General features: G+C 38.9%; 1 protein-coding gene across 1 annotated transcript in view; it reads left to right on the top strand.

Annotated features, from left to right (window-relative positions):
- Positions 1-13,328, top strand: part of COPS5 (COP9 signalosome subunit 5) — a 48,764-nt gene extending 35,436 nt beyond the window's left edge. The window contains exons 7-8 of the mRNA XM_033933362.1: positions 3,733-3,881; positions 12,982-13,328. Of these exons, the coding sequence (XP_033789253.1) occupies positions 3,733-3,881; positions 12,982-13,069 (237 nt within the window). The 3' untranslated portion in view covers positions 13,070-13,328. The remainder of the gene's footprint in view (positions 1-3,732; positions 3,882-12,981) is intronic.
- Positions 13,329-14,210: the final 882 nt, after the last annotated feature.

The following is a 14,210-nucleotide window of genomic DNA, read 5'->3' on the forward strand; positions in this document are numbered from 1 at the left end:
ATTCTTGAAGGAGGCACTGTGGCTGCATCCCCCTGTATAACAACTTTTTCCAGCTTGGAATCTTAACATGGTTTTGCAAAGTTTCACTAAGGCCCCATATGAGCCTTTACAGGAAGCTTCTCTGATGGATCTGACCGTAAAAACAGTTTTCCTAGTGACCATCACCTCAGCATGAAGTCTCAGAATTACAGGCACTCTCATGCAGAGAGCTATTCCTCAAGCTTATGGAGACCAGGGTTACACTCTGTACAGTTCTCTCATTTTTGCCGAAGTTGGTGTCGACCTTCCATGTTAATCAGAAAGTACGGCTTCTTGCATTCCAGGCCACTGGTTCAAAGAAAAAAGTTAAGAAGTTGGTGTTGGTGGATGTTAGGAGAGCTCTTCTCCGTTAACTAGAAGTAACAAATGAATTTCGTCTTTTGAATCATCTTTTTGGATTCACATGGTGATTGCCTCTGTGTACATTGGCCATGGTAAACAGCCACTGATATCTTTTGAAGCTCACTCCACTAGAAGTGTGGCAGTTTCATTGGTGCAGGCCTGGGAGATAACGCCCAAAGAGATTTGTAGGGCAGCTAGGTGGTCCATCCTCCATACTTTTACAAAATTTTACAGCGTGGACATGGCAGCAGTGGACACTGCTTTCAGGTCAGCAATACTGACAACAGGCTTATCTATCCCCAGGGATTGCTATGGTATGTCCCACTTGTCAACACTCCTGTACCCTTTGCACCAGAAGAGAAGATTAGGTTCTTACCTTCATAATCTTCTTTCTGGTAGAAGGGTACAGGAGTCTTGAAGGCCCGCCCTGTCAACTTTCCATTTTGCCTGCTTTCTGTCTCAGATAGGTATACATATCCAGAAGTTTGGATTTCTGCCTGTCAGAAGTATTTGAAGAGCATTGTAACTTCTCAATTGTGCCATATTTGTATACTGTTTTATATTGAAGGTGATTTGATTCTCAACACTATTTAAAGAGCAGAACAGAATTGGCTATATTGGGGAGAATCCCCATTCCCTGGGCTCTTTCCAACTATTCAGAACACACCTGAAAACTTGGATATTTTCAAAAATGTAAATTTCCGCTCGCCCTTACCATCAACTCCCACTGTTCTTCCCTTTTCATTTTTGTAAACCATGTTGAGTTCTATATTTATAGAGAGGATGCGGTATATAAGCTTAAGGTTTAGTTTAGTGCCCCTTCTATTTATTTATCTTCTTATAGTGCTTTGGTATGAACTGAGGAGGAGCTGGAGTACACTCCAGAGCAGGAGGTGGAGCCAAAAAAGATGTAACTCCTTCTACACAAACTCGTGAGTGGGGATACATAAACCACTCGTCAAGACTCCTATACCCTTCTACCAGAAGGAAGATTATCAAAGTAAGAAACTAATCTTCCCATACCGCCAAATGGACTGTCTAGACTTCATAGCAGTTTACAAAATATAAAATTACAAGAAGTTGTGGGGGAAAAAAATAAAGAATTAGAGAAATATTTAATCAGATAGTTTGACCGAACGTTTGTGTAAACAGGTGGGTTTTTAGCAGTATTTTAAAGATAGAATAAGGTAGGTTGATTACAGATGTTGAATGGCAGTTTATGACTTATCTTGGGACTAGTATAATGGAAGGCAATAGACCAATGTTCAGATGATGGTAGGTTTTGATCGGAAGAGTACAGAAAGCGGAGAGTGGTATAAGGAATGATGAGCTTGTGCAGACAAGATGGGGCAGTTGCTAAACGTGATTAGTAAACCAGAGTAATAAGTTTAGGGGGTGAAGAACTTATGTGCACAACAGAAGAGCGGGACTTGGGTGTGATTGTATGTGATGATCTTAAGGTGGCCAAACTGGTTGAAAAGGTGACGGCGAAAGCCAGAAGGATTCTAGGTTGCATAGGGAGAGGTATGGCCAGTAGGAAAAAGGAGGTATTGATGCCCCTGTATAAGACTCTGGAGAGACCTCATTTAGAATATTGTGTTCAATTCAGGAGGCCACACCTTCAAAAAGATATAAAAAGGATGGAGTCAGTCCAGAGGAAGGATACTAAAATGTTGTGTGATTTCGTGATAAGGCGTATGGGGACAGACTTAAAGATCTCAATCTGCATACTTTGGAGGGAAAGCAGGAGAGGGGAGAAATGATAGAGACATTTAAATACCTATGTAATATAAATGTGCATGAGTCGAGTCTTTCATTTGAAAGGAAACTCTGAAATGAGAGGGCATAGGATGAAGTTAAGAGGTGACAGGCTCCAGAGTAATCTGAGGAAATACTTTTTTACGGAAAGGGTGGTAGATGCATGGAACAGTCTCCCGGAAGAGGTGGTGGATACAGAGACTGTGTCTGAATTCAAGAGGGCCACCACATGTTAATCTCTCTGAGTGGCATGTGGAATCTCTCTGAGTGAGAAAGAGATAATGGTTACTGTGGATGGGCAGACTAGGTGGGCCATTTGGCCTTTATCTGCCATCATGTTTCTATGTAAGTAATTCGGGCAGTGAGGGAAAGTACACAGTGCTCAAGGTTTAGCCAAGGGAGTGATATGGTCAAAGTGATGTGCTGAATGAAGGGGCTTAACTGAAGTGGATTGAGTTGTAAACCAACCAAGAAAGGAGTAAACCAACATAAAGAGAATTACAGTAGTCAAGGTGGGATATTACTATAATAATAATAACTTTATTCTTCTATACCAATGCTAGAATTAATGGGTGAAGAAAGGAGAAAGATAAAAAAGGGCAACATAACATGTGGTGGCGAGAAAAGAAAAAGGAACAGATAAGAGTCATTAGTTGTTTAAAAGTAAGTTTGTACTTTACTGTAAGTCGCCTTGAATCTCTGAAGGCATAGCATGACTCATAAATCCCAGATTAGATTAGGTTAGTTTGGTATAAAAGATGAAACCCAAAATTTTAATTGAGTCCTTGTAGTAAAGGGGTTGACTACTATTAAGAGGCATGCGAGGTCAACAACAGAAGAGATAGAAAAGCAAATAGATTCATATTTAGGGGGGAATTCATCAAGGGGCACTAACCAATTTAGTTTGCGCTAAATGCTAAGATGCCTATAGGAATATAATGGGCATTTTATCATTTAGCAAGCGCTAATTGTTAGTGCCCCTTGATGAATTTCCCCCTTAGTGGAATTAAGGAGCAAAAGGTTCTCCTTAAGCCAGCAAAGATATGAGAGAGACAGTTATTGAGAGCGGTGATTGACTGTACCAGATCAGTAATAGAACAAAAAACCTGGATGTGTAGCAGTAAGGGGTGCTACCATAATCTTGAATAATGATCATTAATGGGGGGGGAAAGATGTTGAATAACAAAGGAGCAAGAATAGAATCCTGTGGAACACCAGACTCGAGATAGAATGTAGCTATTGTCAAAAGGAAGTTGAAAGGAAGGACCCGAAAAATAGCTAGAGTACCAGTATAGAACAGGTAAGCTGATGGAGAAGTAAGAGTGATCAACAAGATCAAATACAGAGGGAAAATCAAGAGTCACAAGAACTACTGAGTTATGAGAATCCAGTGATGCCCAAAATCCATCTTGAAAGAATAAGCTTGCTGATAATCTGTTGTGTTAGTATCTTTGGGTGGCTGGACAGACTCTGTAAAGTGTTTACCTTTTGTGTACTTCTCATTTTATACATACATACATATACATACACTTTTTAATGGCAAATGCTGTTTATGCCATTTGAGATTCTGAAAGTTTTTTTTTTTCCTTACAGAATGCAGATTACACTACTGGGCAGGTCTTCGATTTGTCTGAGAAACTAGAACAGTCTGAAGCCCAACTTGGCCGAGGAAGCTTCATGTTAGGTTTAGAGACGCATGATAGGAAATCTGAAGACAAATTAGCTAAAGCAACAAGAGACAGGTAAGGAACTAAACTTGCGTGCAAAACAACATACCTTCTACTCGGGTTCATACAGGCTTATTTTAGCATGGTCTTATTGGTTGCAATTTATACTTTGCTATTACATCTGAAGAAGGGGACTGTTTAGATACCAAGGCCCTCAGGATTTTTCAGTTGTGTACAAAAGTTTAGTCACCTCTGATAAAGTGGTTGTGTTTTGATGAAACCCTAGGTAACCACAAGAACCACTAAATGGTACAAAATTACATATCATTGTTCTGTAACTTTTTAATGCAAAATTACTATTTATTTATTTATTTAAAATTTCTTTATTCAGTTTTGCATATTACAACAAGTATATCAGAAAAATTCATATAATCTTATACATACACTGGATTTTCTTCATGAACACTTTAAGTAAAATATATCATACTTATATTCATATTTTATAATGATTTAAATATTATGTAATACATTTAATAAATATGACAAATGTAAATAAAATAGAAAAACCCCCAATCCTCCCTATCTATTTCAGAAAATCTAACCTAATACATCAAAATGTATTAATTAATTCATACATATTATGAGATAAATAAAATAATACCCACCCCCATCCCCACTTAACAAATATCTTATTATGGGAAAATGTTATTAATCATTACAAAAATCTGCTAATGGTCTCCAAATCTTCTGAAATTTACCAAAGTAACCTTTCTGTGTTGCTATTGTACGCTCCATTTTATATATATATATGGCATACTGAATTCCACCAAAAGTTATAACTTAATCTGTCATAATTTTTCCAATTGTATGTTATTTGTTGAATTGCTACTCCAGTCAATATGAATAAAAGTTTGTTATTATGTTATTACTATTTATTGACTGATTAAATAGATTTGAAATATAAGAGTCAATACAGTAGGTGCAAACATTTGACATCCTTCCAATTCATTTCTTTGCTACTTTAATAAGGGCCTGTAGTGTTCCAGACTTTGGTCATTCTGGTCACCACCAGACATGCTGTTCACCTCTGGTCATTCCAATCACTTCCAGGTCCTTGGCCACACTCTGGTCACACAGGATAAGCTGGCTCTTTGTAACACCTTGGCCACGTCAGGATATGTCAGCTTACTGAGGGTTAGGCAAATACCACATTCATCCCCTCAAGGGTTACCTGAGAGCTCCTGACAAGCTCGCTCTCTCTGGGTTCCTTCAGTCTGAAGGTCATAGGAAGAGATTCCTTTTAATATCAGGGTGAAACTACAGGTCCTTCCCAGCAGGCAATTCCCCAGTATTTAAATCTGTATACAAATGAGTTTGTCTTCACTTTCTTTAATAACTCTTCTTCCCTTTTCCTTAGACCCACAGAGGGGCATAATAACAAAAAAACATCTAAGTCCCCTTTTAGCCTAAGCTCCTAAATGCTGAAAGTAGCAGCAAGGAAATGTCTATTCTCAAAAAAATGTCCAAAATGAAGGCCTACCTCTGTGTTAAGCAGTTTAATCGCCCAGACCACCACAGCATCTAACATTAAAACATATTCCCAACCAAAAAATCGTCCAAGGCCCAAATGCCTAAAACAAGACCTTTTAGGCGAAGGAGGGGCCAGTCCTTCGCCTAAAAGCTGGATTCTGTAACCAGCATCTGTCAAAAACAACACCAGTTACAGAAGCCAAACCACTGCAACGAATGCGGTAGGAGAGATGCCGAATTTCTCCTGCCGAGGCATACTCCCGATACCCCACCCCCCCCGGCGAATACCGACAGGCGCACCCCAGGAGCCCCCCCCCCCCCGACAGCACAGCAGGAGGGATCCCAGGCCCTCCTGTCGAAGTCAGCCCCCCACCCCATGAACAACCCCCACCACCCTGGACCTCCCTCCCCACCACCCTGGACCACTCCCCCACACTGACCTTAACGTTGGCCGCCCTGACAGGTCCCTGGTCCAGCCGGCTGGCAGGCCCGCCATCCTTGAAATGGTGGGCCTGCCCCTTCCCGGTGCATTGTGGGATGCACTGGGGAGGGACCTAGGCCTAACTGGCCCAGGTACCTTAGACCCGCACATAGGAGGGGCCTAAGGCAACTGGGTCACTTCTAGTTAGCCCAGTACCTAAGGTCCCTCATATGGGCAGGCTTTAGGTGCCTGAGCCAATCAGGCCCCTCCCCGGTGCAGAGGAAAGACTTAAGCTAGTTTTAGATAATGTTTAAAACCAGCTTTGATTATTGGTACTTGGACGATCTATCTTTTTGATCGTCCAAGTGCCGATTTAGGCCACATTTTTGACTTTTTTTTTTTTATTATTATTATGAACCCCACAGTGTCTTCTGGCAATGCTTTCTCAGTGAGGTGTTTCTCCTCAAGATTTTATTTTCTGGTGACAGGATGTATATATCCCATCACAGTGCCAAAGAAGTTGATTGTCTGACTCATTAAAACTAAGTAGGTAAAAACAATTTCAGAGTTGAAATACTCTGTCCCTTCTAATTTCTCATATTGTGATTGTCCTATACACTTTCAACAACCATGGGCTCTTCTAAGAAGTGGTCTGAGCCTTTGAAAATGAAGATAATTCATTCACAGAGCAGAAGAATACAAGTTACTATAAAAAAAATTTAAACACTTCAAACTAGCTTTAAACAAAAAATGTGCTACATAGGGCTCCTTTTACAAAGGTGCGCTAGCGGTTTTAGCACACGCTAGCCACTGCCACCTCCTTTTAAGCAGGCGGTAATTTTTCGACTAGCACGCACTAATCTTGTGCATACGCTAAAAACGCTAGTGCACCTTTGTAAAAGGAGTCCTATGTAGCACAATTTTTGTTTCTGGGCAGTAAATGCAATTGCTCATGCCTAAAAAGTATAGAAAGTGTCTGTTATTTCCATAAAATTTTGCTGTTGTGACCAGGATGGTCAAATTTTGCATTTACTTATTTAAAATGTGAAAGCGCCAAAATTTCATCTTTTTATTCTTATAAAGTCATAAAAAGCAACATACGAGTCTGACATCTCTGCTGGGCAAAATGGTAAAGACTATCATAAAGTTGCAGAATATGTACATAAGCATTAATGAGAGATAAGAATAGCCTTACTGGATCAGACCAGTGGCCCATCTAGTCCAGTATCCCATCTTCACGGAGGCCAATCCAAGACACAAGTATCTGGCAAAAACCCAAATAGTAGCAGCATTCCATGCCACCAATACAGGGCAAGCAGTGGTTTCTCACATATCTGTATCAAAAGCAGTTTATGGACATTTCCTCCAGGAACTTATCTAAACCTTTTTAAAACCAGCTACATTAACTTCTCTTACCACATCTTCAGGTAATGCATTCCAGAGCTTAACTATTTAATGAGAGAAAGCCAACATAGATTTAGTTGAGGGAAATCCTGCCTCGCCAGTCTACTACCTTTCTTTGAAGGGGGTGAATGAGCATGTGGATAATGGTGAGCTGATTGATATTGTGTATTTGGATTTTCTGAGGAAATTAGAAAGTCATGCGATAGGAGGTAATGTCCTAGTACGGATTAAGAACTTTTTGAAAGACAGAAATAAATGGAGTAGGTTTAAATGGTCACTATTCTCAATGGAGAAGAGTAAATGTATTTATACATTGAAGGAATTATTTGGTGGAGGTGGTTTTTATGCCGATGAGATAGCTCTGTTGAACATAGCCTGATTGCATGCTAAATTGTAGCAACTGGTTTGAGTCTGAGGCTTTTCCTTCCTCATTTTGGATAGTTCCCTCAACATAGTTTATTTGTAACATCTTTTTGATTTTGATAACCAGCAATGACATGAATATTTACTTCTTGCATAAGAGGGGTTACTTGCACATTGGATTGTTTCAAGGGGAGTAGATATTTTTGAATAATTTGAACCCTTGTAGTTTGTGATATAGGAGTTTTTCACTGTGTGTAACCACTGCTTTTAACATATTTATCAGTGCTCTAGAGATAGGAATAACTAGTGAGATAATTAAATTTTCTAATTACACAAAGTTGTTAAATCGCAAGAGGATGGTGAAAAATTGCAAGAGGATTTTGTGAGACTGGGAGATCGGGCATCAAAATGGCAGATGACATTTAATGTGAACAAGTACAGTGTGATGCATGTGGGAAAAAGGAACCTGAACTTTAGCTATGTTAGGAGTCACTGCCCAGGAAAAGGATCTAGGTGTCAACGTTGAAGATACTTTGAAACCCTCTGCTCAGTATATGGCAGCAGCGAAGAATGCAAATAGAATGTTAGGAATTATCAGGAAAGGAATGGAAAACAAAGATGAAAATGTTATAATGCCCTTGTATCACTCTATGGAACATCCACACCTTGAATACTGGTTCTGGTCGCCATCTCAAAAAAGATATAGCAAAATTAGAAAAGTACAGAGAAAGGCGACATTGATAAAAACAGATGGGATGACTTCCCTATGAGGAAAAGCTAAAGCGCTTAGGGCTCTTCAGCTTGGAAAAGAGACTGCTCAAGGGTAATATGATAGAGGTCTATAAAATAATGAGTGGAGTGGAAAGGGTAGATGTGAATCACTTTTTTAATCTTTACAAAAGTACTACGACTAGGAGGATATGCGATGAAGCTACTAAGTAGTAGATTTAAAACAGACAGAGAAAATATTTCTTCACACAACGTGGAATTAAACTCTGAAATTCGTTGCCGAAGAATGAGGTAAAATTGGTTAGATTAGCAGGGTTTAAAAAAGGTTTGGATAATTTCCTAAAAGAGAAGTCCATAGGCCATTATTGAGATGGTTTGGGGAAATGCACTGCTTATTCCTAGGATAAGAAGCATAAAATCTGGGTGGGCCACTGTTGGAAAAAGAATACTGGGCTTAATAGACCTTTGGTCTGATCCAATATGGCAATTCATATGTTCTTAAATCCAAATAGTAGCAACATTTCATACTATTGATCCCAGGGCATGCAGTGACTTCTTCCATGTCTGTCTCAATAGCATACTGTCAATTTTCCTTTAGGAACTTGTCCAAACCTTTTTTAAACCCAGTTCTGCCTAACTGCGGTTACCACATCCTCTCGCAACGAGTTCCAAAGCTTAACTATCCTTTGAGTGAAAAAATATTTCCTCATATTTTGTTTTAAAAGCATTTCCATGTAACTTCATTGTGTGTTCCCTAGTCTTCATAATTTTTTAAAGAGTAAAATATCAGTCCCCTTTTACCCGTTATTCATCACTCAGGATTTAGTCAACCTCAATCACATCTCCCCTTAGCCATCTCTTTTCCAAGCTGAAGAGCCCTAACTTCTTTAGCCTTTCCTAATATGAGATGAGTTTCATCCCCTTTATCATCTTAGTTGTTCTTTGTTGAATCTTTTCTAATTCCATTTTATCTTTTTTGAGATATGGCGATCAGAACTGAACGCAGTACTCAAGGTGAGGTCGTACCATGGAATGATACAGAGGCATTAAAATATTCTTGGTCTTACATAAGAATTGCCATACTGGGACAGACCGAAGGTCCATCAAGCCCAGTATCCTCTTTCCAACAGTGACCAACCCAGGTCCCAAGTACCTAGCTAGATCCCAAGCAGTAAAACATCATCCTAATAATTCCTAGCATCCTGTTTGCTTTTATGGTTGCCACTGCACACTGGGTGGAAGGTTTCAGAGTATTGTCTATGATGATGCCTAGATCTTTTTCTTGGGTACTGACTCCGAAGGTGGATCCTAGCATCCAATAACTATGATTTGTGTTATTCATCCCAATGTGCATTAAATTTCATAACCATACCATTCCATTGCGGCTTACATAAGATTAATAAGGATTCATAATGGTAATATCGAGGATCAGTTAAAGTTCATGTCTTGGAGTGAGAATAGTTGTGTCTTTTAGTAATTTCCTGAATTGAAGGTAGGAAGGGATCTGTCATAAGCAGACTGGAAGGCAATTCCAAATCTTGGGACCTTGGAACTCGAAGGTAGACCCAAAGAGTGATTTTGGGGGAGAGGGAAGAGACAGTTTGCAGCACTGGGTCATTCTTGAGTTGTAGAAGGAATTCGTGACCTGAATGGCCGATGTTAGCCCAATTGAGTTTTCCCCATATATGGCCTTGTGGGACCATACTTGCGACTTTAAATTGGATATTGCTCTTAACTGGCAACCAGTGCAGCTCTGCCAGTAGTGAACTGGCCCTCTCAAATCTGTTTAGTCTAGCTGCTGTATTCTGGAGCAACTGCAATTTCTTAAAATATCTCTTAAATAATGATAGGTTATGAATAAAAATGCTTAAAAGGAACATATATTAGCAGAAAAAATTTTAACATATAATATCCCCCATATGTAAAAGTATCTGAATTTGCCAATAAATAAGATCACATTTTACTTTTGTGTTTATATGTTTGTTAAATCAATTAAATAAAAATACATACAAAGAGGGTCATTTTCAAAAAGGGCATCTAAGACCAACTTGGACGTTTCCCACTAAACGTCTAAATTCAGAAGCCCAGAAATGTCCATTTTCAAAAAGGACATCCAAATGTTTGGGGTTTTTCCAAGAATTACCTACTTGGACGTCTTGGTTACCAAAATGGCTAGAGACCATCAGGACATCTAACTTTATTCGCCATTTTCGACCACAAAAACATCCAAGCTATAATCTTCCAAACCAGCACCATTTAGATGTAGGTGGGGTTCACCATTCTAATGGACTGGCCACATGGACATGTTCAAAGTGCAGTGGGGCACCTTTATGTGCTGTGAACATCACATAAAGGATGCCAGATATACATCTCACCATATACCCTTATAATTTATAGTGAGCCCTCCAAAACTCCCTCCAAACCTACTATAACCACCTTTCTACCATCCCAATATCCCTTATGGCACCTATATGGCAGTTTAGTATGGCAGTATAGTTCTGAGTGGGGTACAATAAAACATACATAAAATATATAACATACCATCATTAACATAAAATAAAACAGTTTACATCAGAGATGTTCAAATATAAACACTACTGATAAACACATTGAAACATAGCAGTGCAATTATGTAAAAGGACCCAACTGTTTCTGTTAGCTTTGTTTATGAACTTTTCTATGTTTAGCTTATTGTTCAAACATACAAGCAAAAAATGTTTGAGAATGACTACAATTTTTTGTTGAACAATATAAACAAAGCTGATTGATGTTTATAATGCATTGGACAATGTACAGTAAAATTTGACCTCTACTGTATATGTTTACTTGTAAGCCACTTATGAGATAAACAGATAATAAGTCATAGCTTTTATTTTTTAAGCAAATTTAGTGAGGTTCCCAAGATAGTATAATTAAGTGGGATTTATGTACTGTGTTCTGATTTTACTTTTTTAACAAGCATACCACAAAATTATTTATTCACAAGTTACAAGGTAAAACAGTACAGTGTCATAAAACAAACTGAAGATCTCTGTAACTATATTTTATTTGGAGAAGCCATAAGAGCTTCACATTAGTGGAACTACAGTTGACAATGCAGAGTTTTAGATTACAGAGGGATGAGAGGATTTCTCTGCCAGAATGCTTAGTATGCCGGTAGTTGAAGTATACAAAGAACAAATGTTAACAGTGTAAATGAAATAGCTTTCAGCTAAGATGATGCATTTCCAGTAACATAATGATCTTAAGCCATATATGCTTAAACACAAGGTAACTGGTGTACAGTAGACCCCTGCAAATTCACAAATTGTGGACTCAGTCATTCACGGCATTTTCTGACTGCCTCTTCCAGTCAGAAAATACAGGGAATGACTGAGTCTGTGAATCAGCCTTCTGCACAGCTGTCGATTCCAGTCAGCCTTCTACAAGCCTATTCCTTCTTCTCTCCCCCCTGGTCAGTCAATCACCCTTCTGCACAGCCAAACCGCCTGCCAGCCTAAATAGTGTTTTTTGGCACCCTCCACCCCCCCCCCCCCCGGTAGCCCTCTCCCGCCTCCGATCCGCTCCTAAACCGCATTCTCGGTTTTTCAAAATTTCCGGGTGCTTCTGGAACAGAACCCCCGTGAATTTCGGGGGAGTACTGTATTGCATTTGACGCTGGAATAATGTGATCATATTGCAGCAGTATTTTGAATAAGCTGTAATATACATAATATAGACAAATAGGTAGTCCCAAGTAGACTGCTACAAGTATAAATCATTTATATAGTGCTACTAGACATATAGGGATCCTTTTACTAAGGCGCGCTAGCCGTTTTAGCGCGCGCTAAACACTAACGTGTCCATAGACTATAATGGACACGTTAGCGTTTAGCGTGCGTTAAAACGGCTAGCGTGCCTTAGTAAAATGACCCCCATAATGATAACTATGCAAATTGTAACCTGGAAACTCTATTTGTACTAGATCCCTAGTTTGTAGCAAGTTAGGATACAACCTTGTATAGTAAACTTGTTCTGTAATTATGTCAAATTGTGACCTGTTGGCTATATAATATGTATGTTTAACCTGTAAGCCGTTCTGAACTCTTTGGGGACAATGGGATTAAAATGAATTAACTAAATGTACTTGCAGTGCTCAAGGTAAAGAGCATTGGATTAGTACAGTAAGAGCTATAATACAATTTAGGATTTATTTAGCTAATGATTTTAGTATGTTTAATGCTATGTTATACATCGCCATGAACTTTTATAAATACAATACATGAACCTGTTTTTCCATAAATCGTATTTTTTTAAAAAAATATTATCCTTTCTGTACAACTCAGGGTTTCGTTGAAACAATAAATAGCCAACTTGCTCTTTGTCAGTGGAAAACTACAGTATTTAAAACTATTGGTTCAAATACATTTTTAAAAGTAGATCAAACCAGTGTGAGGTGACTTGGGATTCCATCCCACACAAAACTGGTTTTAGGGGTTCAGGGTTGTTGTGGAAGAATTTCTAAATGACTTAACTAACAGTAAAATGATTCATTAATACTTCTTTTTAAAGAAAATTTTAAAAACTTATAATTACAAAGCTTGCAGATTGCATACCTTTCTCCTAATGAGCAGTCCTTAGTCCCAGACATCTTTTATATATACCCAGGGTGTTTGTTGCAAAGGCTGGTTTTAGGATTTATATCCTTGCCTTTTGTGCATTGCTATTGATTTGATATTTCTTTTTCAGCTGCAAGACCACCATCGAAGCTATCCATGGATTGATGTCGCAGGTTATTAAGGATAAACTTTTCAATCAAATTAACATCTCTTCTTAAAGTTCCTACTGTCAGTGCTGCACCTGTTTGTATTTTACAGCAAGAACAATTTCATTTTTTTAAATTTGAATAGTTTGCATAATGTATTTGTTTTGTTGCTTATTTTCAGTTTTTTGAAAATAAAAAACTCTGGAAAATAGTATAGCTCTGTATTTTACCTTAAAGTACAGCAGCGGACTCTAAAATAGTTTAAACATTCATTTGTTAATATTCAGGATTTCTCTCAAACTGAGAAACTAATAAATATAATTTCAAAGTAGTACACTTTGTTTGTTTCCCCTGGTTCAAGACTTGATGGGGGGTGGGAGAGAGGTGGAAATATTTCTCTATTTATTTATAAGAGTGTATTCTTCACATGTAAAGATTTTTTACCTGATTAACCCCCCCCCTTTACAAAAGCACAGAAGAAGTTTTTAGCAGAAGCTGGCACGCTGAATGCTCTGCGTTGCTCCAACAGTCATAGTGTTCCTATAAGTGTCAGAGCAGCACAGAGCATTCAGCGTGCCAGCTGCTGCTAAAAACCTCTTCCATGCTTTTATAAAAAGGGAGGGGAGTAAATTTGAGGAAAGGCCCTTCTGAGAACTGGCAATATCGTCTGAACACCCGAAAATTACCCCCTAGGGGCTCAAGATCTGCTGTCCGGAAAAGACTGGCTTGCAATCCTGCACGTTGGCCATAAGATCATCCAGACCTTTCCCAAACAGTAAATGTCCTTTAAATGGTAATTTACTCAAGGTTATCTTGGAGGAGGAATCCCTCCACCCACTGTATAGCATCCTGCAGTTGGAAATGGAATAAGCAGACATTTTGCATATGGCTCTGAAAAGGTCATACAGAGCATCAGCTACATAATCCACTCCAGACATTAAAAAACGGAAGATCTCTCCCGACAATAGTCTCCAGATCATGGCGCAACTTGGAGTGGCAAGCCTAGGCGACAAAAGACGCCACTGCAGCTGCTTTTATACCTGAGGTCATGGTCTCAAAGAGCTTCTTATTAACAAAATCCAGCCTGCAATCCTGCTCATCCTTTAAGACCACTGGGAAGAGAGGTTCGTTTTGTAAGCTGCTCCAACAGAGAATCCACTTTCAGAGGAACAAAAAGCTGGTTAAACTAAGCATCCATCGGATAGAGCTTCGC

Source organism: Geotrypetes seraphini, chromosome 2 (genome assembly GCF_902459505.1).
Source record: "Geotrypetes seraphini chromosome 2, aGeoSer1.1, whole genome shotgun sequence".
Lineage (NCBI taxonomy): Eukaryota > Metazoa > Chordata > Amphibia > Gymnophiona > Dermophiidae > Geotrypetes > Geotrypetes seraphini.